This window comes from Myotis nattereri (assembly GCF_964212035.1).
Source record: "Myotis nattereri genome assembly, chromosome: 16".
Taxonomy (NCBI): domain Eukaryota; kingdom Metazoa; phylum Chordata; class Mammalia; order Chiroptera; family Vespertilionidae; genus Myotis; species Myotis nattereri.
Window position 1 is genome coordinate 24907587 of NC_138091.1, and position 25176 is coordinate 24932762.

Consider the following 25176-nt stretch of genomic DNA (forward strand, 5'->3'; position numbering starts at 1 on the left):
CAGCGGTCCCACTTCTCGGGCCTCTGTTTCCCAGCAGGCTCTGCGGGTCAGGCGGGGTAAATGCTTCCGGTGTCAAGTAGTGACGTTATGCGTACACAGGTCCTGTAGCCGTGGCAGCGGCTGAGGCTGGCGGGCCAGGTACGGCTGCCGCGGATCGAGAGAGAAGCTCTCTGCCAACCTCAGCCTGGGCTGCCGCGCGCCGCCGGCGCCGCAGGGTCGGAAGGTAGGCCGTGACTCCGGTCGGGAGACGTGGGCGGGCCCGGGGCGAGATAAATCCGACAGGCCCGCGCCTCGAGGAAAGACCGTCCCAGGCGGAAAGAAACGTGGGAATTCCGCCCAACGCTTTGGGAGCGGTATTACACGCCGCGTGGGCCGGCAGCTTTACGCGCGGGTGCTCACAACAACCTTGTGAGAAAACTGGCTCAGATAAGTCCAAGGAGTTTACATAGTGAAGACGGCCAGTTCCACCACCCAGACCTTTCTGACTTTCTGCCCAGTGCCCTTTGCCTGTGCCCCATGGATGAGCTTCCTCGCGGTGCCTGGCGTGGACCTGGGGAGCCGGGGGCGGGAAGCGTGTCGCCGCCCTCCTCCCGGGGAGCTCAGCCCGGCTCTTGCGCCCGGTGTTGCTCTGAGGCTCAGACGCGCGAGCCGTGGGAGTTGGGAGAGACCGGATAGTCAGCTGTGAACCCTCTCCCTTCACCCCTTCTCCGGTCTTACTCATCGCATTCAGCCCTACAGTTGTCTCAAGCCAGAAACACGGGGGTCTTGTCTGACTCTTTCCTTCCCTCATCCCCGAAGCCCCTGCTACATTCAGTCACTCTTACTCAGTCCTAACAACTCGACTTACAAGACAGCTCAAATCGGAACACTTTTCTGCAGCTCCCAGCCGCGGGGACTGTAACCACCTGCTCTGTTCTCACAGTCTTTCATTCCACAGTTGCTGAGTGCCGGTTATGTGCAGGCCCCACGCTGGGTGCTGGGGTTACCGTGATGAACTCCCACCCTCGTGTCCTCCAGCCCGGTCTCCGTCCTGGGTCACGGTGGCCTCTCCAAAGGCAGATCTGACCATGCCACTCTGTTGAGAACCCACTGGCTGCTCATGAAGCCCCTGATAAAACCCAAGGCCATTCCTGCAGCTGTCAGAGCCCTTCCCGCTCCCGCTCCAGCTCCCTTCCCCAGCGGCGTCCTGTCCCGCGCCCCCTCTCCTCCAGGTGTTGGGATGTGTTTAATGTGTCCCAGCTTCCGGATCTTCACACGTGCTTTCCCCTCTGCCCGGAATGCCGCCTCCCCCCTTCACTTGACAAACTTTGGGGCATCTCTTAGGTCTCAGCTTCAGTGTCCCTTTTGCAGAAGGCTTTTGTGACACCCCACCCCCATAAGAAGCATGTGCCGCCGCCGCGTCCCCTGGCACCCTGGGCCTGTCCTCATACTGTTACCATCATTGGTGATGATCTGTCTACTCTCCGTCCAGAGCTCAGGAGCTATAGCATGAAAGCATTTTCTTCACTATTCCGTCTCCGGGGCAGGGGCCCAATAGGTGTCTCTGAATAAATTCGTGCTCTCAGGGAAGGGGGCAAAAGTTGACGCAGATGTTTGCTCCCGCAGGTTACTTGGAACTTTTTAGAGTAGTTGATCTGGTTAATCCCCCGGTAGGTGTTAAGTACTCAGACTATATGTGTAAATGTAACAAGTAGGATATTAAAAAATATGAACAAATATTTTTAAAAAGCCTGATCAACAGAGTTGGTGTGGCTCAGTGGTTGAACGTTGACCCATGAACCAGGAGGTCACGGTTGGATTTGGGTCAGGACACATGCGGGGGTTGCGGGCTCCATCCCCAGTGGGGGGCGTGCAGGAGGCAACCAATCAGTGATTCTCTCTTGTTCATGTTTCTGTCTGTCTCTCCCTGTCCCTTCCTCTCTGAAATCAATAAAAACATCAAAAAAAAAACAAACACCTGATCATAAGGAAGCTCTGGATGATTAAAATGTTTCAAAAGGAAGATGCTCGCCAGCTTACTAGAGTGGATTCCAGGGATGCCACAGGCTCAGCCCCAGTCATACACAGACAACCTGTGGACGTGCATTAGTTGGCCCACACAGTTGTGGATGTGTTCCGTTCCTTACTTTGAATTTTTGAATTAGATACTTTCCTTTAAAAATCAGATTCCATATGTAAATCTGGACTTCTGATCCTCTTGAAAATCAGTTCTGGCAATGGTGGGACTTAATCCCCCCCCCCACCTTTTTTTCTGAAGATTTTATTGACTTTGGAGGGAGAGGGAGAGAGAGAGAAACCTTGTGAGACGAAACATTGATCGACTGCCTCCCACACACCCTCTACTCGGGATGGAGCATGCCACCCAGGCATGTGCCCTGACTGGGAATCCAACTGGCCACCCCCAGGCACATGGGCGATGCCCAACCAACTTGGCCACCCCAGCTTTTTAAACCATTGATCTTCTAATGGTACACGTGGTCTGGGCAGTCAGTCCCAGAATCACCCCGTTCAGAACAGAACTTCTCTCAGGAAGCTGGGAGGGGAGGGGGGGGTTGGGCTGGAGGAGGTGGGAGCAGAGGGAGGGCTGGTGTGGGGCCAGGTGGTGGTAGCCTTTGGAACACCTGGGGTTTTGGAATTGGTATGGCGGCCAATGGCTAGTCCTGAATAGCATCGCCTTCCTTTCTAGACAGGTATGTGTTGTTTTTGTGTTATTTTAAAGCCAGAATGAGGGTGAGGTTTCAGTGTTTCTTTCCAAGAACGGAGGCATCCTTTAGACCAGGAATGCAAGGTGGCCTGGGAAGGGAGATGTCTGTGCTGGTTCTCTTGCCGACAGAAGAACCCCTAACTCTTCAGCTTGGCACACAGGGTCTCTGATCTGGCTCCTTCTGACCTTCCTAGCTCCACCCTCTGTCCTTTCATCTTCTAGGCCCTTCCAGTGACGTCAGGCTGTTGTTCATGCTGTTCTCTGCTTGGAATGCCTGCCCTGACTTCCTTACTCTGTGTTTTCTGCTTGAAAGAGACCGACCCAACTCTGGGTCCCGGTTCAGGCAGGCGCACAGTACCCCTGGCATACACTGTGGGCAATATGCTTACTCCTGGCGTATTTTTTTAACCCTGATTTGTAATTCATCCAGACTTTCTCTTCACTTGCTTTTTGTGTTGTTGCAGTTCTGCATTTGAAAAGCTTTGTCGTGTCCTTTTGGGTATATAATTGGGGATAAATAAATATGCTTATGGCTAACAACTTAATTCACATGTGAACTTCCTCAGGCCAAGTTAACTGTTCTCTAGTGCTTTAGTGATATTTCTGTAAAAGCACTTAACACAGTATAATTTTTCAGTTTACATGTCTGTCTTCCTCCAGCTAAACTGTGCTCCTCCAGGGCGGGTACCATGTTGCACTCATCTTTGTACCCCCAGCATCTAGCGATGTTGGCATGTAGTAGGCACTCAAGAAATATGTGTTGAATGAACGATGCCTGTGACAAGCAACTGGACTTTATTCTTTCCTGACCCTTGATCCTATGACACATCTCCTCCTGGCTGCTACTGTCACTCCTTCAGAGCAGATCTTCTCTAGAGAACCTGGAAGGGAAACAGGTGAGGCTTAGAGAGGTGGAGGCAGAGGGACGGGGGAGTCTTCGGAACAGCTGGGGTTTTGGCATTGGTATCTGGGGGCAGGAGTGGGGCTGGGCTGGAAGCAGGCCTTTCTTTGGATGGCTGGGAAGTGATCATGGATTGGGGTTGGTTTCCTCACAGCCATGGCCAAGGACATCCTGGGTGAAGCTGGGTTGCACTTTGATGAACTGAACAAGCTGCGGGTGTTGGACCCAGAGGTCAGCCAGCAGACCACAGAGCTCAAGGAAGAGTGCAAGGACTTCGTGGACAGTGAGTGTCATTTGGGGAGACATGTTGCTACTCACCTTTGAATTATTCCAACTGTGCCCCACCCCTGCCTCCCGGCTGTTGCTCTTGGCCCAGCCAGAATGGAGCTGCTGGCTCCCTGAAGGTTGACCCTGACCTTTATGAGTTCCCATGTGCCACCCACCTATCTACCTGCCCTCTTATGCTCTCATGTAGTCCCACAGGGAACACCAGTCAAAGCAGACGCTGAAATGCTGAGAGGAGGGTGTGTTTTGAGATATGCCATCTTTGATTTTTTTGCTCTCAGAAACCTTAAACTTCATGGGAGCAGAACTGTGGCTTGGGAGTGGGAAATAGAGTTATGTACTGGTGACTTGATTTCTTGGGAAATCAAGAAATCAGTAGTGGGCTTGTCTGTATTGGGAGTAAAAGTTGATTAACTGGAGTCCCTAGAAGCAGCTCAACAGACCCCAGGAAAACATCTTTGAACAGGAGATACCCAGAACACCTCCTGTCCTGGCAGCCAGGCAAGACCAGTGGCGCGAGTAAAGAGCAGGTCTAGCTAGAGCAGGGATTTCCGAGCTTCGGGGACTGGAGGCCGTGGAGAGCTCGCCTGGTGAAGGTAGCATGAGTTCTATTGCCAGCCTTCTGGATGCTGGGAATGTTGTCCCATCTTCTTGGGCCTTAGCTTACTCCTCAGGAGTGGGGGTTCCACCACACCCAAGGATATTGGAAAAAAAGGGAATGGGAGATTAGGCACTTAAATGCTTTGAGCTCTTTATTAGCTGTGGTCACAGTGGATAGCCCCACCATCAACTGAAATCTAGTGTATCTGTGGCTACAAGAGGCAGCTTCCTGTCCTGAGGCAGTCCTTTCATGAATGTGGCCCTTTGTACCTTCTGGGGGGGGGGGGGGGGGGACAGATGGCAGGATGGGGTCCACCCATAGAATAGGCCCACCAGGGCCTTCATAGCCTGAGGTAACAGCAGCTAGCTGGTCGTGGGGGCTCAAAGTCCAGATACTCCCCAGTCTAGCTCTGGACACGGCCAGTCTCTAGGTCCAGACCAAGGGGGGTAGACTTCAGACCCGCAGGCACCAAACTGCTTGGATGCAAATTAGCAGGGCAGTCAGTCCTTCCCTCCCGCTGAAAGGGAGCACTGAGGGAGAGTGATGACACCGAGGAAATAAAATCGTTTTCTTCTTTCCCCCAAAGAAATTGGCCAATTTCAGAAAATAGTTGGTGGTTTACTTGAGCTTGTTGACCAACTTGCAAAAGAAGCAGAAAATGAGAAGATGAAGGTAAGATCAGCCTGCAGTTTTATCTCAATATTGGCCTGGGATCCTCGTTCACTAGCCCGTCATCTTCTGCCTTCTTGACTTTGTGTGTTGAGGAGGATGTTCTTTTAATAAAACAAGATTTTAAATAACATTTCCTGTACAAGTATCAACTCATGTTGTACACCTAAAATATCACATGTCAATTATACCTGTTTTTTAAAAACAATTCCTGGTCCAGTTAACCTACTTTGAATTCTTATATGCCGGTACACTTTGTCATTATTTCCTTTGTCACGTCACTGAAATAGATGGTTTTATCATGTTATAAATGAAGATGTGCAGAGTACAGATGACTTGGTAAAGAGCACTAAATGTTCCAGACCCTGGGGATACTCCTAGGTCTGCCTCAGAGCTCTAGGCCAGTTCTGACTTTGGAATCCTGAGGTTAATCCTTTCTTTCCCAAAGCTCTGGGGTTCAACCTTCTTTTCCCTTCTGGGCAGTGAGGTAGCCCCCAAGTGGTGCTTACCCAGTTGAGGACTTAACGCTGAAGATGGTTTGAATGAAGCCATGACCTTCTTTGGCAACACTGTTCTTCTAGGCCATTGGTGCTCGCAATTTGCTCAAATCTATAGCAAAGCAGAGAGAAGCCCAACAGCAGCAACTCCAAGCACTAATAGCGGAAAAGAAAATGCAGCTCGAAAGGTAAGGCGTTATGTAAAGCAAGGTCTTTACTCCTCTGCAGTCTATTTCTCCTTAACAGTCACCTCTTATCCTTATTCTTCATTTTTCTCCTAGGAATAGTGTCTCACTTGTCATCCTATTTGAAAGTTTTAAAAATAAAATTTGATGGAAAACATTAATATCAAATCACCTGTAGTAGTTCGAGAGCGTGAAGACTCAGGTAGCTAGTGGGCAAAGGTGGCTGGCAGAAGGCCCTCTAAGGGCGGAAGATTTCTCATGGTGGCCCTGTTCAGGGCTCTGCACATCTAGTCTTTTCTCTTGCCCTAACTTCACTTAACACCGTTTCTTGGAATCATTTAAGTCACCTATATTCTTCTCTAGAAGAATTAGTCCATGGTTTATTTCATCCATTTTTAGGGCTTCTAACAATTTTGTTTTTCAGGTATCGGGTTGAATATGAAGCTTTGTGTAAAGTAGAAGCAGAACAAAATGAATTTATTGACCAATTTATTTTTCAGAAATGAACTGAAAATTTCATTGTATAGCAGGAGGGTAGAAAAACAAAAAAACCTCTGTACCATTCCAGTGACTTTGACTAATGACCCAAGTATATCATGTGAGATGGTGTGTGAAGGATGCATCGTCTCTGAAGGCAATAAAACAAATCTGGGGCGGAGGGCTTGTTTCAGATGCCAGTGCATATCTGGTAGATACCCCACGACCGTGGTGGCCCAGGTTCTCGCCTCTTGCATTCTTATTCTGAAATAAGCAGTCTGTAAACTTTGATTGTTTTTTTTTTTTTGTAAATTCACAAAGCTTTGGAGAAAAAAAGCAATAAATTATTGTTTTCAAATGGCTTATCTACCTCTTTTCCTGGTGCCCTTAAAGTGTACACTTAATCACTTGTAAGAGAACCTTGGACTCTCCAGCCCCTTGTCCACAAAACAAACCAGGCAATGGCCAGCAGCTACCTTTATTTGGACTGGACACGAGTCAGAGGATACTCCCAATAATTAGAGTAATATGGCTTGTGAGCAGAACAGGCAAGAGGGAATCGACTGGAACCAATTTCTTCTGTTGTCCATGTGTTCATAAATCTTTTTTTTTTTTTTTAGTTAGCTTTGAGTATGAACTTGGAGAAAGCTAATGTAACACAGGTACTAACATGAAGAGACCCTAGATGCATACAGTGGACATGTTATGCCCAGCCGTCCCCCCATTTGACTGAGACAAACACGGGGAGGAATGATTAAACTATTGGGAAGAATGTAGTTATCCAGAAGGCAGCACACGTCCAGGTCAGGTTTGGGACACCAGACCTCAGAGGAGTGACTCCTGTCTGGTGGTCTGTGAAAAGACAGGACTGAAGCTTAGAAAGAAGATAAACAAGGAGGCTTAAAAAAATCTCTCCTTCTGGGACGAGCCGTTTAAAACAGAAACAAAGCACCTTCTGGCTTAACCCACATCTGCCTGAAAGTCAGCCAGGGCTGAGCCTTACGCCTCTGGCAGACTGTGTTCTCTCCTCCCCACCAGGGGTGCAGGCAAGAAAACAACATAGTTTTTAATGAATATTGAAGAGGCATAATTTGAAACTTAAAAATGGCCTGAAACATCATACTACTCATTTTGCTGAATAGGGATTTGCTGTAGAGAATCTTGAGTCAAGGGTTTAGTCACATGCATATTGAGATCAAATAACTCATGAAAATGCCAAGCAGGGTGTTTCTTAGAAGTTTATCCATTTCTGGTCTGGTCCTGTTTTTGGTAATTCTGCAGTGGAACGTGGGCACATGGGGAACGCGGCCCGTCCTCAGGTGACGGGTCTGTGCCAGTGCCCGTGGAAGGTGACAGTTTATGGCTCCTGCTGCTGGTGTGTTTCAAATGCTACTGAAGACATGGGTTCTGAGCACTTTTCCTTGTGTAGTTCTCATTTTTTCTTTCTTTTCTCCTCATATTTGTAGTAGGGGCTCCGCAACATGAAAAGCAGAAGCATAAGAGGGATGAGGAAGTAAGGGGCGTAGACAGATATGAGGGTTAAGCGTTCACGTAAAGTCTTAGGCCCTTGTCCTTTGAAACCACTGGCTTTAGAGAAATCCTCCAAGAGAAACGTGCAGAGAATTGGAATCAGGGTTGTCATGGTGTGGGCTGAGTAGACGATGGCGGCGGTGCGAATCCACTTGCAGCCTCCTGCAGTCGTCGGGGAGAGAGATCAGCGTTAGGTCTGCCCGTGACTCCAGGGATGCCCATGACACGCCCCGGGACACCTGACTGCTCCTTTCAGCTGAACCATTCTATCCCCTTTACCAAGTGGAAACAAATGGAAAACCAGATGTGTTATAATGCTGCCTAAATGTGCAAATTTTCCAAAGAGCCAGGGTGGGAATTGGAATTTAATTCAGGAAAACTCTAGGGCAGTAAAAGTTAAACCTGTTTGGTCTGAAGTGTGTGTGTGTGTGTGTGTGTGGGGGGGGGGGGTGACAGCAGCATGTTTGTTACGTAATTATAGTATATGTAGGTGAGAAGATCAGTAGATTCTGCCCAGAGATGGACTGGGAGTTGGAGTGGGAGATAAGCTCTACAAGCTTAGTTACCACATATGTCGGTATGACTACTTTCTTTATAACAGCATCAGACATATGGGGACACTGTAAGAATCATTTTTTAAAAAAGAAGTTAACCCTTCGGAATTAGCTTGATGCTGCTACTTATAAGCCAGCATGATACTACCTAAAACAGAAAAATGAAACCCAATGATAAAGAAAAAGCAACAAGTTCAAGCTTTAAGGAGCCTCAAGTTTCCCGTGTGTGAGATGTCCAGCTGGCTGAGCAGTTATGCAGCCCAGCCGACCACAGACATTAGCCTGAGCCACATGATGTCCCTTCATAGGAGCCATCCTGGCCGTCCCACCACATCCTCCACCCCCTCACACAACCACAGGGGCCCCTCCCCTCCCCTTTGAAGATACTTTCCCAAAGATTTCTGGGACCTGATTTGAGCAGGAACGGGATTTCCCCACCATTCACCAACCTCTGAAGAAGGCATATGTTGCAATGGGAAAGAAAGGCAGCTGAAACACAAGCTCGCAAAACAGGAAGGATTTAAACCACACCGGGGGGTCCTGCAGCAGAGGGTCTTTGAATTCCTTAGCGTACCACTTCAGCAGGTTCCTCAACTGCAAAAGAGCAAGATCACAATGAATACAGCCACCTGGCGGGGTAGGCGCAGCAGCTCCAACCCCCTTGGCAGCAGATGGCACAACCACTGACTGATACAGCCTAGGGGTCATTTAATAAAAAGCTCACTAGCTCTAACCCAAATGTTTCCTCAGCTCCTGCAGCCCCTTTGTGCCACCAGCCTCTGTGTGACTCCATGGCAACACTTACCTAGCTGTGTGGCCCTCTGTCAAAAGCAGTATCTGGCACTCAGTTTGCCGAATGAACACAAACGTGACATGTCTGCCAACAGTATCATTCCATGTAAAGGAATGCAAAAGCCATCCCGACACCTGCCCTTTCACAACAGCAACTGCATGCCGAGCTCTGAGGGCCAGATATCCTCAACTACAGAAATGAACTGAGTCTGACTGGGGAGGGGGCAGTGATGGAAAGGCGGTAAATCGAACCTCTGTGAGGACGCAACTTTAGACAATTTAAAATTGTCGTTCCTCCCCCCACCCCCTAAAATATATTTTTATTGATTTCAGAGAGGGAGAGAGAGAAACATCAATGATGAAAATCACTGATCGGCTGCCTCCTGTATGCCCCCTACTGGGGTTCGGGCCCACAACCAGGGCACGTGCCCTGACGGGAATCGAACCCAGACCTCCTGGTTCATAGGTCGATGCTCAACCACTGAGCCACGTAGGTCAAGCCAAATTGTCCTTGACTCTAGTTTTTTCTTTTAGGAAACCAGTAGGGTATTTGTAGAAGAACAAACACTGCTCCAAACCACAAACTATATAGCTTCTAGGCGAAGTCAAATCCTGAGCAGCAGCCTTCCTTCTAGCTCGGGCCCCACCCTCATAATTATGCTGTCAAAGAAGAAGATACAGATCCATGCTGACTTGGCTACAGGCAGAGAAAAGAGGGCTCAAGGCTGCCCATTCTGTGCTTTTTAAAGGCCCCGCAAGGCCTCGGGCTCTCCACATAAGTCTGTTGCATTTAACCTCCTGGAAATGGCATGGTTTCAACACACCTGCCATCAAAGCCAAATATGTATTTATATTAATAAATAAAGGCAACTTCCCAAGTAAGAATTTAGCTTACAATGGAAAATCTAAAGATATTCCTGTTAATTTTTAGTCAGAAGATAAAGGCTCACTATTGTTAAATCAGGGTCTCATTGCTGGGAGTGAGCTTTAAGCAAATATCCAGGGACAAATGTTCTGTTAGCACATTAACCGGGCTGTGTGGCTCAGCTGGTGGAGCGTACTCCCACACACCAGGCTGCCGGCTGCAGTCCAGGTCAGGGCACATGCCTGGATTTCGGGCTCGATCCCCAGTAGGAGACATGCAGGAGGCAGCCCATCGATGTTTCTCTCCCTCTCCCTTTCTCTCTCTGAAATCAATTAAAAAATATATTTTAAAAACAAGACGGGCTCTGTCTAGATGACCAATTTATTGACCAAGTGATCTCTTAATGTGTACTTGACTTGAAATTTAAATTCGCAGCAATACCCTTGGCTTCCTCCTGAGCACTTTTTGGGATAGTAATGCAGTAGAAAACGTTCACAAACAGGTTAGGTCACTGCACCTCTCCTGGGCTCTATTTCCTTGCCTGTAAAACAAGCAACTTGGGTCCTAACTGGTTTGGCTCAGTGGATAGGGCGTCAGCCTGCGACTGAAGGGTCCCAGGTTCGATTCCGGTCAAGGGCACATGCCCAGGTTTGGGGCTAAATCCCCAGTAGGGGCGTGCAGGAGGCAGCAAATCAATGATTCTCTCTCATCATTGATGTTTCTCTCTCTCTCCCTGTCTTTCTCTCTGAAATCAAAAGTGTATTTTTAAAAAACCCTATGCTTTAAAAATAAATAAAATAAGCAAGTTGGATTAAGTTTTTGAAGATTTTCTTTGCTTTCCAGATTTACTTAGAAAAAAGCTTTAAAAGATTTACTGCAGAATTTAAAAGGCATTCTGCTTCATCTGAACTTCATTTTCCATTCCATTTGTATACAATCTCTCAGATCTACCGATCTCATAAATCCAGGCAGATTTGTACAGTACTGTAATTTCTAAGGGCTGCAGGATGGGATTAGCAAAATTTAAAATAATCACTCAGCTTTCGGAACCAATTAGAACACAACCACCTGCTCGCAGTCACCTAACAGCCACGTGACGCCAGGAGGAGGGCTGGGGGAAGGCAGGGCACAGGCCTCCGGCAGGTGAAGAGCATGGACCTGAGTGCTGGCTCTGCAACAAGCACTTAATCCCACTACGTTTATTTCCCAGTTACAGTACCGACCTCACTGCTGGTAAAATAAAGTGAGTTAAGACATACAGTCTTTAGAACAAGGCTAGCACAGAAAGATTATTTGATGGTAATTAATACATATCTGGAGATGTTCAAGTTTAATCCTGTTAACATCTCAGCATGCAAATGGTCATTAATAAGAACTATTCTTATTAGGTAATAAGACCCCCCAAAAGGTAAAAATAAAACTGTTTCCATTTATATATCTGTCACATTTCACTCAACTTAACATTGTTATCCATTAAAAACATTTACCTGGCCTGTACACATGGGATTCTCAACCAGGAGCTGCTGAACCAATTTTGTACTTCTCTAACATAGAATGAGATCAGACTGACTGCTCACCTGTTTTTCCTTATTTTAACAGAAGCAGTACCACCCCGCTGCCAATGATACTATAAGATGCTTCCCATCCTCTCCATGTTCGAATCTAGTGATTTTCAATCTTTTTCATCTCATGGCACACATAAACTAATGATTGAAATTCCAAGGCACACCAAAAAAAAGATATCGTTTGTCAATCTGACAAAAAAAAAAAAAAAAAGTCTAATTTTGATTCACTCACACTGGAGAGCTATTGTTGTGTTGGCTGTTGTCATTTTTTTAATCTGACAATCCAAGGGAAGAGAGGCCCATGTCCCTGACTAAAAAGTCAAGAATTGCATATTTTAAAAATTCTTGTGGCACACCGGTTGAAAATTGCTGTTCTAATCCAAAGTAAATTCTTACTGTTTCATAATAGTTTTTCTAAGTGCTGGGCTGGTTCAAACCAAGAAAGATTTTTTAGCCCAAACATTATGTGGGCTTTTAAGTTCTAGGGGAAAAATCCTACTGGAGGAAAAGCAACAAATGTTAAATTTTGGCATGTTTTCAAAGAGAATTTGAGAATAACTCAAAGCTTCTATTATTTTCCACAAAGAGAAGCAACAAAACTATCATTCCCCACCCCAGAGTAACAAAATGACTAGAGACACAGGCCTTCCACGCCAGGACGCCCGTTTCTAATGCCTTTAAAACAGCATCACACAGTCACACACACACACACACACACACACACACACACACACACAGGGTTTCTGGCCAGATCCTGCCTACATTGGCCCTTGACCTTTTATATTAAGTCAACATTAAATAAAGCTGAGAAAACTTTACCCAATCAAATATATAAATTTAAATGGGGCTATGCTAGACATATTTTAATTGTATTTTGTGAGTGGTGAGCAAGGACTTGTGGAATGGCACAGTCAGGAAGGATACAGAAACTAACAGCTGTTAAGTCTGGAATAACCTGGAGTAACGTATTTGTCCAATATTAAGAGGACTTATACCATTACAGATTTCAAATAGGCAGCCTGCCTGAATTTTGTGGGCCACAGACTGTGACAACTACAGACGTGGCTCTCCTTTCTTCAAGGCAACTAAGGCTAATGCAGAGCGTGGACAACCTGTTTGGAAAGAGTATGTGCTGTCTAGGTCTGTGTGGTAGGCTGAATGGCCCCCCAAAATATCTGCATCCTGATCCCTGTGAATGTACCCTTACTTGGCAAAAGAGAGTTTGTAGACATGATTAAAGATCTTGAGACAGGAAGATTACCCTGGGTTATCTGGTGGGCCCTAAAGGCAATCCACATGTAGGGCAGAGGGACGTTGGACTAGGAGAAAAGGAGGCAGAGTGATGACAGAGCCGAGACTGGAGTGTGTGGCCACAAGCCAAGGAGCACTGGCAGCCACCAGAAACTGGAAGAGGCGAGGAACAGAGTCCCAGGACCTTCCGAAGGATCCAGCTCTGCAAGATTCGTTTGGAATGCTGACTCCAGATACAAGAGAATAAATCTGGGTTGTTTTAAGCCACTGATTTTGTTAATCTGTTATGGCAGCAACAAGTGAAACTAATACATTCTGTGTATACGTAAGCTTGTAATTTAACCCAACTCTCCTACTTGACAACTGAGGCTACAGAGCCCGGACTTGCCCAAGACACTCCAGCATTTCTTGGAATAACCGTCCCCAGTCTGAGTCCACTGCATGCTCCTGTCACACTCCCTAAGGCAGTGATGGCGAACCTTTTGAGCTCGGCGTGTCAGCATTTTGAAAAACCCTAACTTAACTCTGGTGCCGTGTCACATATAGAAATTTTTTGTTATCTGCAACCATAGTAAAACAAAGATTTATATTTTTGATATTTATTTTATATATTTAAATGCCATTTAACAAAGAAAATCAACCAAAAGAATGAGTTTGTGTGTCACAGGTTCGCCATCACTGCCCTAAGGTTTTCCCAAGAAAACATAGGTCAGAGGACTTCCCGGTTATGCTTGGATCTAGAAGTAAACAAAGAAATATTATGGAATGGGGGTACACTGCTGAGTAATGGCTCCTGACCTTTTGAGGAGGGTCAGACACCCCCTTCCTCCCCGGAAAAGTTGATGGAAGCTATAGATTCTCCTCTCAGAAAACGCAAGGCACACACATGTTGCATACGCCACCAGGGGTTCACGGACTCAGGTTAAGAAGCTGCTCTGGCCAAAGCCGGTTTGGCTCAGTGGATAGAGCGTCAGCCTGCGGACCGAAGGGTCCCAGGTTCGATTCCGGTCAAGGGCATGTACCTGGGTTGCGGGCACTTCCCCAGTGGGGGATGTGCAGGAGGAGGCTGATCGATGTTTCTAACTCTCTATCTCTCTCCCTTCCTCTCTGTAAGGAATCAATAGAAGTGTATTAAAAAAAAAAAAAAAAAAGCTGCTGTGCACAGAACAAGCATTTAAGAAGAAACAGGCAAAATCAAACCCAAAGGTTTACAAGTCAGTCCTGCCCACAGTTCTACGGACAGACTGCAGACACACAGAACCGAAGACAGGGATCTCATAGAAGAAAGTTACGCAAGGTCCAGGCGTGAAAAGAACTGGAAAAATAAAAGTCTGGAGAAATAATAAGCATTGAAGCAAAGTTTGGGGTAAAGAAAACTCTCCGCCAACCAGGAAAATGAGACTTTGCGCCTGTTTCCACTCAGGTGATTCCAATGGGGAGGGCCGACTTGAAAAGGCGTCACTATTGCTGAGCCTTGGAAGTTGCTGGATTCTGATCTTGAATGACTATCTGCAAATGACCTTTTGAAGAATCTAATTCTACTTGGATTATTTCTTTGGGATAAGACGGTATTTTAAACTCTTCCAAGAAACACAACTTTAAAACAAATCCAACGCGCGATTTACACACGGATTCATCCACGCTGCTTCCCTCAAATACTGACAAGTGACCCGGGTGGTGCGAGCCTTTAAACGCGTCCGGGGGTAACTGTTTCTGCAAGAACAGTGTTTGCCCCCGCGCCCGTGGGCGGGTCTGGGGGAGACAAAGGACCCCGAGGCAGACGTCGGGCTGAAAAGTAAGTTCAGGCCGCAGCGCCGGCAGGAAGGCCGGGGAGACAGAACGGAAACCCCGCCGCGGGGGCCGAGGGCGGGGAGAGGAGCGGCGGGAACGCCGCCGCGCGCGGAGGGAGGCCCCGCATTCGGCGACGCGCGGCCTGGACCGACCGGCACCCTCACCTCGACGGGGTAGAGTTCGCGCGGCAGCACCGCCTGCAGGTCGAAGAGCAGGGTGATGGGGATGTGGGAGAGGAAGTAGAGCCCCAGCAGCCACTCCAGGCCGCGCCGAGCACTCGGGGTCCCCATCATCCGTTGGTTGGGCCGCGGAGGAGCGAAGGCTGCGCTCGCCGCCAGGACCGCCGACGTGGGAAGAGCGCCGAGCCCGCGCCCTCCCGGGACCCGCGCCCGGCCGCTCGCCCCGCCCCTCCCGAGGGCTACGCAGGCCGCTGCCATTGGCTGCTGAGCAGGAGCGCGCGTCTATTGGCTCGTCTGAATGTAGCGTGTCGGGAAGTCAGGCAGGGGCGGGGCTCCTGGCTGCCACGCGGAGGGTGGACCGAGGGGCGTGCGGGGTGGGGAGGGCGGGCGCCCACCGCGTGGTCGGCGGGGCTCAGCGGCGGCTGCCCACTGTGGTCCCCGGTCGCTCGTTAGTCCCTTCATTCATCCCCTCGGTTCAGCGCTTGCAGAGCGCCTCCAGGGTGCGGGGCCGTGGGCGTTTGTGGAGATGGAGCCCCAGTGCGTGGGACTGTCCCTGGCAGGGCCGCAAGGACCGTGCGCTGTGATCCACGGGCCGGGCGAGTGAGACGGGCAAGATCCCTGTCCTGCCGAAGTTGAGGGGTCCTGGAAGCCTTCCAAGGGGCGCTAGGAGGCAGCCAGTCTCAACTAAAAATACGCAGAAATGCCCTGGCTGGTTTGCTCAGTGGATGGAGCGTTGGCCTGCGGACTGAAGGGTCCCAGGTTTGATTCTGGTCAAGGGCACATGCCGGGGTTGTGGGCTCGATCCCCAGTGGGGGACATGCAGGAGGCTGCCGATCAATGATTCTCTCTCATCATTGATGTTTCTATAGGGTGTCCCAAAATTCATGCAAGAAGTAATTTTGATAGAAAACACAGGTTTATAGTTAAAAATTGTAAATGTTTTAGTGATTCATAAAGTATAGAGTAGGGTTATGTATGGAATAGCACATCGGGTAAATGGCCTCCACGGTTTTGCTGGCACAGACACAAAGCCGTGGTCTTCATTGTCCCTGCTCCTGGGCCATAATTGGTACTTGGTAATGCTTATCAAATTGAAGGGATTGAAATCAAAGGGCAACAGATATTAGAATCTGATTCAATAAACCAAGTAAAATTAGGCTTTTATTTTTTGTTGTTGTTGTTAATGCTCACGCAAAATTCAAATCTTGCGTGAATTTTGGGACACGCTATATCTCTCTCTCCCTTTCCCTTTCTCCCTGAAATCAATAAAAAGATATTTTAAAAAATAAAGTAAAAATAAGCAGAGGGTTATAGAAAGAGGTGAAGTTGATAAGCCTTGGTGATTGGCGGTGAAGAATGAGGGAGGTTCAAGGATTCATTGATTCATTCAGCAAATATTGATGTTTATATGCTGGGCCCAGGTCTGCTCTGGGACAGAATGGATGGGGCTGCCTTTCGTGGAGAGGAGGGACACAGAGGAGAAGTGAGTTGAAAAGAAGGTAATTTGGTTCTGGCCATGTTGACGTTACGCAGTCTCTGCAATACCTGAGTGCATCCTGTGAGCCTGTCTGGAGATGTAGATTTATGAGCATTATGGTTTGCTGGGAGTTGAAGTTCTGAGATCAGAGGGCCTGTAAGAGATCTTAGAGGAGCACCAAACTCAGGATTTATGGGAGGAGGGAGCTGAGATACAGGTGGACAACAGGAGTGTGATGTTACAGAAACAGGGGGGCGGAGGTAGGATCAACTGTGTCAGAGCAACACTGAATGGTACCCCCTGGTGGCCCTGTGAGAGCAGGTGTGGCAGGGTGGAGGCAGGAGCTAGATGACAGCAGGGCCAGGAGTAAGGAAGTAGGGAAATGGAGGCAGGGAGTGTCGGTATCTGGTTATGAAGGGAAGGGAGATGGGGCAGTAGCTGGAGGGACATGTGCTCAAGAAAGAGGGCTTTATTTTCAGATGAGGGGGACTAGAGCACTTTCTCTTGTTTAGTTGTTTTTGGAAGTTTCTGGGGTGGAGGGTGGTGAGTGGGGGATGTTGCTCCTACAGGAGGAAGAGAGCAGGAAATGTGGCTCTAGGCCCCGGAGGATCGGGAGAAAATGGAAGGGCTAGGGTTAGGCTAGAGGAGCTCTGTGCTCCCAGGGTGGGCCCCATAAGGACTAGGACAGAGAAACCGTTGGCAGAGTAGAGGGCCCAGCTGAGGTGGGTGGCCATTGATCTGGAGGCCTCAATCTCTTAAGCTGTGTGGTCTGCTCCACTGTGTGGTCTGCTCAAAAAAAGGCTGTTAGACTCATGCAGGTTGGAGTTCAGAAAGAAATGGTGATTGTGAGGAGTTGAAAGTGACTGAAGAGATGGAGCATAATCGGGGTATGCTGGGTGACCAAGGCCACTTTGCCATACGCATGCGTGCAGATGAGGATGTGACCTGCTTATGTTAACGCAGCATGAGCGTCATGCATTGGCATGAGGCCTCTTCTGTGTGAGCGTGTATATATGTTGCCACTGACCAGCCAGGGGCTAGACTGCCTTGTATGGCTGCTTTTGTGGGACTATTTTCAAGAACTGCTTTGTCTCATGGTTCCTGTAGTAGCAATGGCTACTTAATCTCCAAAAAAGTCTCTCCTACATATGCCTTCTCAGGTCTCCGTCTAATACCCAGCGTCCGAGGACCTGTGCTCCCACAAGATGCAGTTCAAGCTGGATAGGGAGTGAGCGGCATGAGGCCAGAGGGCTGGTGGAGAGAAAGTGGAAGAGTGAATGGATGTGAGGCTGAGGAAGCGTGATGGTCGTGTGATGGGAGTAACTGGATGAATGGGCCAGGAGGTTGGGAGATGATGATCATAAGGTGCACTGTCTCAGTTCCTGGGGTCAGGAGGAGGTTCTGTCCATGGGAAGGTATGACCTAAACAGAGGGGAAGGGAAGGTCTTTGGAGATGAGATCAAGGGATAGAGAGCCTGGAGTATGGGATTGATCGGCTGCAAAGGCCACCGAGGGTGGTGGTAGCAGTTAGGTGGAGGGAAGACTGTGAGCCCATTGTCAAAGTCTTGGGTCTATAAGGGGAGTAACCAGGAGGAAGGTGGGCATGGGCTGAGGTATGGCTCAAACCTCAGAGAATGGAAGGGAAATGGGTGGATGTGGTCAGTGGGGAGGCTGGTGACCCCACCTCCCGACCCTGAGTTTGTGGAGTGTGAGAAAATGAACAGCCTGACCTGCAGAGAGCTGGGCGGGAGCTGAGACCTTGGGGAGTGGGGGAGCCAGGCGTCAGTTACAGCAGGTGACAGCTAAGGGTGTGGAGGGGTTTGTTAGCTCAATCGTAGAGGAGTACGGGCTCTGGAGAGGAGGGGGGTTACTCCTGAGGACAATCAGAGCCCAGCAGGAGAGGGAGGTGGAGGTCCCTTCTGGGGTGCAGAGCAGGAATGAGTGGGTGGCTCACACTGTCAGAACACAAAGTTCCTGGGGTCTCAGGGGCAGACTGGAGCCCTTGCTCACAGCTGTACTCAGGGGGGCCTGGTGCAGCTATGCTCCCCCTTCCCTCAAGAGTGGCTTTCAGGACATGGCAGCACCTTTGAAGCTGGACTGCTTGCTGCGGGGAGGGGATGGGATTTGCCCAGAGAGCGTGGTAAACGTACAGCTGTTAATGCGACTGTTCCTCCAAAAGCAACCTTACTCAGCCAAGTTTGTTATCTGCAGATAAAGATTTTCAAGGCCAAACCCTTTCATGGAAAGGTCCCTCCATCCAAAAAAAATCTCTGTCCAGTTGCTGTCTTATGCTTGAAATTCCTCTAGTGGGGAAACCACAGCTCTTAATTTCATGAGTTCAGATAAACGGTAGAAGGCAAAGGGCCCGGGAGTGGAGGACATGGCTAATCAGCAGATTCCTCACCCAAAGCAAGTGCTGAGTGAAAGAATGAGGGAGAAGAGGCAATGCTCGGCACCTTGTGAAAGGTGTTTGTACTGCGATGAGACAAATACCATATGCCAGCGATAGGCCTGTGCTAGTCCAGCTGCTTTCCTCTTCGGCAGCAGCTGTACGAAGACTCCTCTTCCTTTGCCTTTTGTTTCACTGTTCTCTTTTTGTTGTTGTTAATGCTCACCTGAGGATATTTTTCCATTGATTTTTAGAGAGAGTGGAAGGGAGGGGCAGAGACACAGAGAGAAACATGGATGTGAGAGAGACACATCAGTTGGTTGCCTCCAATTGACGGGGTGGTGTCATGCCTTAGCTCCGAGACCAGTACGAGGGCTGGTGCTCTAGTCACTGAGCCAAACCAGTTCCGGCTCACTTTTCTCTTTAAAATGCACCCCCCCTTCTCACCTCCCTGCACCCATCCCTGCAACCCCTTAAATGACTCTAAGGCCTCAGCTGATGGCTGCCTCCCAGGGTTGCCCTGATTTGGTGGCACGGCTGTCATCTCTGAACTTTTCTTTTTTTAAAAAATATATATTTTATTGATTTTTTACAGAGAGGAAAGGAGAGGGATAGAAAGTTAGAAACATCGATGAGAGAGAAACATCGATCAGCTGCCTCCTGCACACTCCCTACTGGGTATGTGCCCGCAACCCAGGTACATGCCTTTGACCAGAATCGAACCTGGGACCCTTCAGTCCGCAGGCCGATGCTCTGTCCACTGAGCAAGACCGGTTAGGGCTGAACTTCTTTTCTGACACGTTTATTCCTTTCACTCTGAGCAACGTTGATCTAAGTCCCTTTCCTGTTAGACTAGGTTCCTTGACAGCAAAGACTGAGTTCTTGGCATCTTATTTGACTAACACAAAACCGAGGCCATTGTTGAGTGAACTAAATATGAAAGAGACTCGTTGGCCCCAGGAAGACTGCCACGCAGAGAACGGAAGAGAACACTGCGCGCAAGCACAGCCACCAAGGGCGAGACGGAGGTGTATCAAATTTCAGGAGGCTCTGCTACTAATGGAAAATGATAAGACCTGGAAAGCTGCCGAGACTCTAGAATCAGCAGATGGCTTCACACCTCAAAGCCAAAACATGATATATTCATTAGCAAAAGCTAGGATTCTGTCAGTCCCCGCTGTGTGTGAGAGTCAGAGTGAACTCTCCTGAGATCTGTGGTTTCACGGAGGCAGAGGGTAGCTGCCCAGCTGTCGTGAGTGATTACCCCTTTTTCATGTCAGAGAACCTGTGAACTTGGGTGGAGGAACAGAGCAGGTGGGGGTTAATCCTGGAAAGATTGATTCTCTCATCATTGATGTTTCGATCTCTCTCCCTTCCTCTCTGAAATCAATAAGAATATATTTTTAAAAATAGTATTTATCCTGATTACTGAGTTATTTTGATGTCCACCGAAGTATCAGTCACCTCCCCCTAGTTCCAACCCTAGTTGTCGGAGAGGAGTGGGGAGGAGGGGTCTAGTTACTGGGTCTGGAAAGCTAAGAGGTGATTTGATATCAGGGCAGTAGGGAGACAGCGGGAGTTCTTGAGCAAGGCCATTTGGGATTACAATAGTGTTTTAGGAATAGTCATCTGGCCCCAACGTGCCAGGTGGACTGGTAGGGAGGGGCGTGGAAGGGAGATATTGGAATTTGTATACTAGGATCATGTGTTTCCAGCTTAGCAGCTAAAAAGGGAAAGAACTGGAGATATTAAGGTCACACTTTTTTTCACGATAGATGTGCCTCAAATACATTTGGTGGTGGAAGTGAAGGGACCCGCTTAATGGAAGAGTTAACAGCTCTCACTCACTTAAGGAGTACCTACTGTATACTAGAGCAGGGGTTGGCAAATCTTTACTATAAATGGCCAGACAATAAGTATTTTAGGCTTTGTGGGCCAATCTTTGTCCCAACTACTCAATGCTGTTATTTGTTGTGTGAAAGCAGCTATAGGCAATATGTACATGAGTGAACATGGCCATGTTGCAATAAAACTTTATTTAAAAAACAGGCATCAGGTCTGATTTGACCGGTGGTGGTTGTAGTTTACTGGCCCCTGCTTTACGGCATTGTCATCTTCATGGTCAAGGCCAAGAGTTTAATTAGTAAGTGAAAAGAAAGCACAGAGGGAGTGCATTCAACATCCTACCGCACACATCCCTTCCAAACACATTCCAAAGGAGACAAGTTAGACATGTGCCCACATCTTACCACTGGGGGGTCTGGGAATGTAGTCTAGCCTTGTGCCAGGGAAGAGTTCAGTGGTCCATGAGGCTTTCCCATAGATTCCTCTAGGGGCAGTTTCAGAACCTTCATGGAAGGTATGTTCACATACTCAAAAAAGTTTGATGAATCCTTCAATATGGGTGAATCTGTTTAGGGTGGAAGAGAAAATGCTGAGTGTAGAAGGAATGATAGAATTAGGAAATCACTATTTTCCAACCACTAATGTAATCAATAATTGGGGCAAAGATCATCAATGGATGGCACTGGATAAAAGTTTGTTGAGGAGTAAGAGGTGGTCTCAAAATATCTCTCCATAGATTACGTATTAATAACAAAAGAAAAAGGCACCTTTACAATGGAAAGATCTGGCAATCACAGCTTTGATCAGATGACCAAACTCAGTATGACCAAAGGTGGGACAAACATTTACACCCCGAACTGATGGGCTGTGAAGTAACCACATCACCTCTGTCACAGTCTTTTCAACCTGAATCTAACCACGAGGAAACAATCAGAAAAATCCAAATTGTCATAGGACATCCTACATGACAGTTGGCCTTGCACGTTCAAAAGTGCCAAATGCCATGAATGAAAAGGCAGCCCTGGCCGGTGGCTCAGTTGGTTGGAGCATTGTCCCATGCACCAAAAGGTTATGGGTTTGATTCTGGGTCAGGGCACATATCCATGTTGCAGGTTTGATCCCCATTTGGGGCACTTACAGGAGACAACTGATCGATGTATCTCCCTGACACCTATGTTTCTCTCTTTCCCTTCCTCTCTCTAACGCAACATATCTTCGAGTGAGGAGTAAAAAAAAAAAAAAAAAAAAAAAATGCAGATACTCCTAGATTAAAGGATGCTACTAAGGCATGATAGCCGAATGCAAGACACAATTATGGCTATATCCTGAATTGAAAATAAACAGCTATAAATGTAATTTTGTCAATTGGAGAAATTTGAGTATGTCCTGTATATTAGGTAACATAGCCATTGTTAAATTTCTTAGGTATGATAATGGGGCTGTAGATATGTAGGATAATGTCCTTGTTTTTAGCAGATACTTTGGGGTTAAAGTTTCATAATGTTTCAGCAAAAATTAAAAAGTATACATTTATATACATAAATATATATACATATTTATATATAGACAAAGCAATTTGGCAAATGTTTTAATGGTGAATCTAGGGGAAGAGTATATGGATTTTCATTATACTATTTCTTTCTGGGGAAGAGTATATGGATTTTCATTATACTATTTCTTTCTACTTTTCAACAGGTTTGATGTCTTTTACAATAAAGAGTTTTTGGCCAAGCTTAACTGTCCTCAATAAACAAAATATGATTTTCTTAATAAATGCCATCATTAATGTTTTTTTTTTGTTTTTTTTTTTAATATTTTATTGATTTTTTACAGAGAGGAAGGGAGAGAGATAGAGAGTTAGAAACATCGATGAGAGAGAAACATCGATCAGCTGCCTCCTGCACATCTCCTACTGGGGATATGCCCGCAACCCAGGTACATGCCCTTGACCGGAATCGAACCTGGGACCTTTCAGTCCGCAGGCCGACGCTCTATCCACTGAGCCAAACCGGTTTCGGCAATGTTTTTGTTTTTTAATGAAACTGGAAAATTTTCATTATTCCTTTTACCCTCAGGAAAAAAAACAGACAAGCTTTATATATAATTTTTAGATGACAATGTTTTCCAGAGGATGTTAAACTTTATTACAAAATCCTAAGGGGAATATATTAAAAAACTATTAGAACTAATCAAAGAGTTCAGTCAGGTTGTGGAATAAATATCAATATGCAAAAATTGATTGTATTTTTATATATTAGCAATGAACAATCTGAAACTGAAATTAAGAAAACAATTCCATAAAAAATAATCACTTGGGAATACATTGAAGAAAGAAAGTGCAAGACTTGTACCTGAAAACTACAAAACATTAAATGAAAGAAGAGATAAATAAATGGAGACATCCCATGTTCACAGATCAAAAGATTTAATATTGTTAAAATGGCAATATTCCCCAAATTTATCTACAGAGTCAATGCAGTCCCTATCAAAATCTCAGCTGGCCTTTTTGCGGAAAGTCTCTAAAATTCATGTGGAAATGCAAGGCACTAAGAAGAGCTAAGATAACCTTGAAAAAGAACAAAGTTGGGAGTACTTACATTTCCTGATTTCAAAACTTACTGCAAAACTACAGTAATCAAGACAGTGTAATAAGTGGCATAGATCAGTGGAAAAGAGTCCAGAAATAAACCCTTATATTTACACTCAATTCATTTTATGTCCTTAAATGTTTTTACTACTTAGAAAAGGGAGACTGAACATAAATTATGTATTGATACATCTTTCCAGTTCTGGGACAGTACAGTTTTATATATTTAAATTGTGGTAAAATATATATAAATTTATACCATTTTAAGTGTATAGTTTAGGGCAGGGGTGGGCAAACTTTTTTTGAGGGCCACAATGGGTTCTTAAACTGGACCGGAGGGCCGGAACAAATGCATGGATGGAGTGTTTGTGTGAACTAATATAAATTCAAAGTAAACATCATTACATAAAAGGGTACGGTCTTTTTTTTTCAATAGTTTTATTCATTTCAAACTGGCCGCATCGGGCCGTAGCTTGCCCACGGCTGGTTTAGGGGCATTAAGTACATTTACATTGTTGGGCCCCATTACCACCATCCATCTCCAAAAAATTTTCATCTTTCCCAACTGAAATTCTGTACTTACAAACACTCCACCCCAGTCCCCACCCCTGGAAACCACTATTATACTATTCATTACTGTCTACCTATGAATTTGGCTATTTTAGGTACCTCATATAAGTAGAATCATATAAGATTTGCTTTTTGTGTCTGCCTTATTTTAAATTTTATCCATGTATCATTTACCAGCATTTCCTTCCTTTTTAAGCCAGAAAAACAATCCATTGTATGTATATACATTTTGTTTATCTATTCACCCATCAATGTTTCCATCTTTTGGTTACTGTGAATAATGCTGCTATGAACATTGGTGCACAAATATGTTTTGAGTCCTTGCTTTCAATTCTTTTATGTATAGATCTGGAAATGAAATTACTGGGTCAAAGGGTAATTCTAATTTTTTTGAGGAACCACCCTACTTTTCCACAGCGGCAGCACCATTTTACATGCCATTAGCAATGCACAAAGGTTCCAATTTCTCATTTTCGCCAATAACTTTTTGATAATTTTTAAATATTTCCATTTAAACATGCTTTTATCAGAACTTTGTAGCTGCAGATTCCACCTAATTCTAATTATGGAAAAATGACTACCATATAAACTAATCAGAAAAATCTTCATTGGCAAATCAAGCAAACCGATTTACCTTCTGTTGAAAAAAGTCTTCATTCTTACACGTTTCCATTAAAGAAAAACCCCCACACACATCTTTTGAATCTTAATACAGTCAGAGCTGTGCCATGAATTTGTTTCCTGAGTGAAATAAAATACTGCCAGTCTCAATATATCCTCCTAATGCTCCTTGCTTTACGTTCAAAGGGTTCTCTCTCAGGATCAATGCATTATTTGACACTACTAAGATGAAAGAGGTGAGGTCTTCACAAACAAAAACCATTTCCAATTGTCCGTTTACTTGGCAACCAGAAAGGTTTTGCAGGCAGGGACGTTGCACAACAGTAACAGGTAAGATGTGTGAGAAGCATGTCCTTTTGTGAAGCAGGATGATGACTGACGGGAGGCGGAAAAGGACACCATGAGGAATGGGGATGGGGACGAAGTGGCTCTCAAGCCTGGCTGCACAAAACAAAACAAAACTAACACAGACCGATGCCTGACCCTGCCTCGAGTCTGACCTAATTTGGTTTGGGGTGCAGCCCAGGCACTGGATTTCTGAAACTTCTCCAGGTGATTCTACCGAGTAGCAAAGTCAAGAACCCTTGGCTTTGGAGTAGGAAGAGAACCCAGGGTTGATCCTAGCCCAGGGAAGACATGTGACGATTAAGCAGAAGCCTGTAAGGGAGCGTTGTGGCCCCAAGAGGAGAAAAACAGTGTGTTACAGAAGCCAAGACTGCTTAAGGAGGTGGAGCCCTGGCCAGTGTGCTTAATGGTTAGAGCATCGCCTGTGCACCCAAGGGTTTTTGGGTTCTTTTCCAGGTCAAGAGCATGTACCTGGGTTGCTGGTTCCATCCCAGGC

The 25176-nt window shown here is 46.6% G+C and overlaps 2 protein-coding genes across 4 annotated transcripts; one reads left to right on the forward strand and one right to left on the reverse strand.

The window, feature by feature from the left end:
* The first annotated feature begins 68 nt into the window (after positions 1–68).
* On the forward strand, positions 69–6681 carry IFT20 (intraflagellar transport 20). Of its 3 annotated transcripts, none has more exons than XM_081110275.1 (6): positions 69–223; positions 3365–3600; positions 3760–3888; positions 5078–5163; positions 5742–5845; positions 6267–6681. In XM_081110275.1, exons 2-6 carry the CDS (start codon positions 3525–3527, stop codon positions 6346–6348), a joined length of 477 nt encoding a protein of 158 aa, XP_080966401.1. In that variant the 5' UTR covers positions 69–223; positions 3365–3524; the 3' UTR covers positions 6349–6681. The 3 variants fall into 3 exon arrangements, with proteins under 3 accessions (XP_080966401.1, XP_080966402.1, XP_080966403.1); XM_081110276.1 differs by having other exon boundaries at positions 3421–3600; XM_081110277.1 differs by having other exon boundaries at positions 3565–3600.
* A 100-nt stretch (positions 6682–6781) lies between these two features.
* On the reverse strand, positions 6782–15586 carry TMEM97 (transmembrane protein 97). Its single transcript, XM_081110274.1, has 3 exons — positions 14832–15586; positions 8853–8997; positions 6782–8011 (listed from the first exon to the last, which is right to left on the reverse strand). Exons 1-3 carry the CDS (start codon positions 15102–15104, stop codon positions 7752–7754), a joined length of 678 nt encoding a protein of 225 aa, XP_080966400.1. The 5' UTR covers positions 15105–15586; the 3' UTR covers positions 6782–7751.
* Between the last annotated feature and the right edge of the window lie 9590 nt (positions 15587–25176).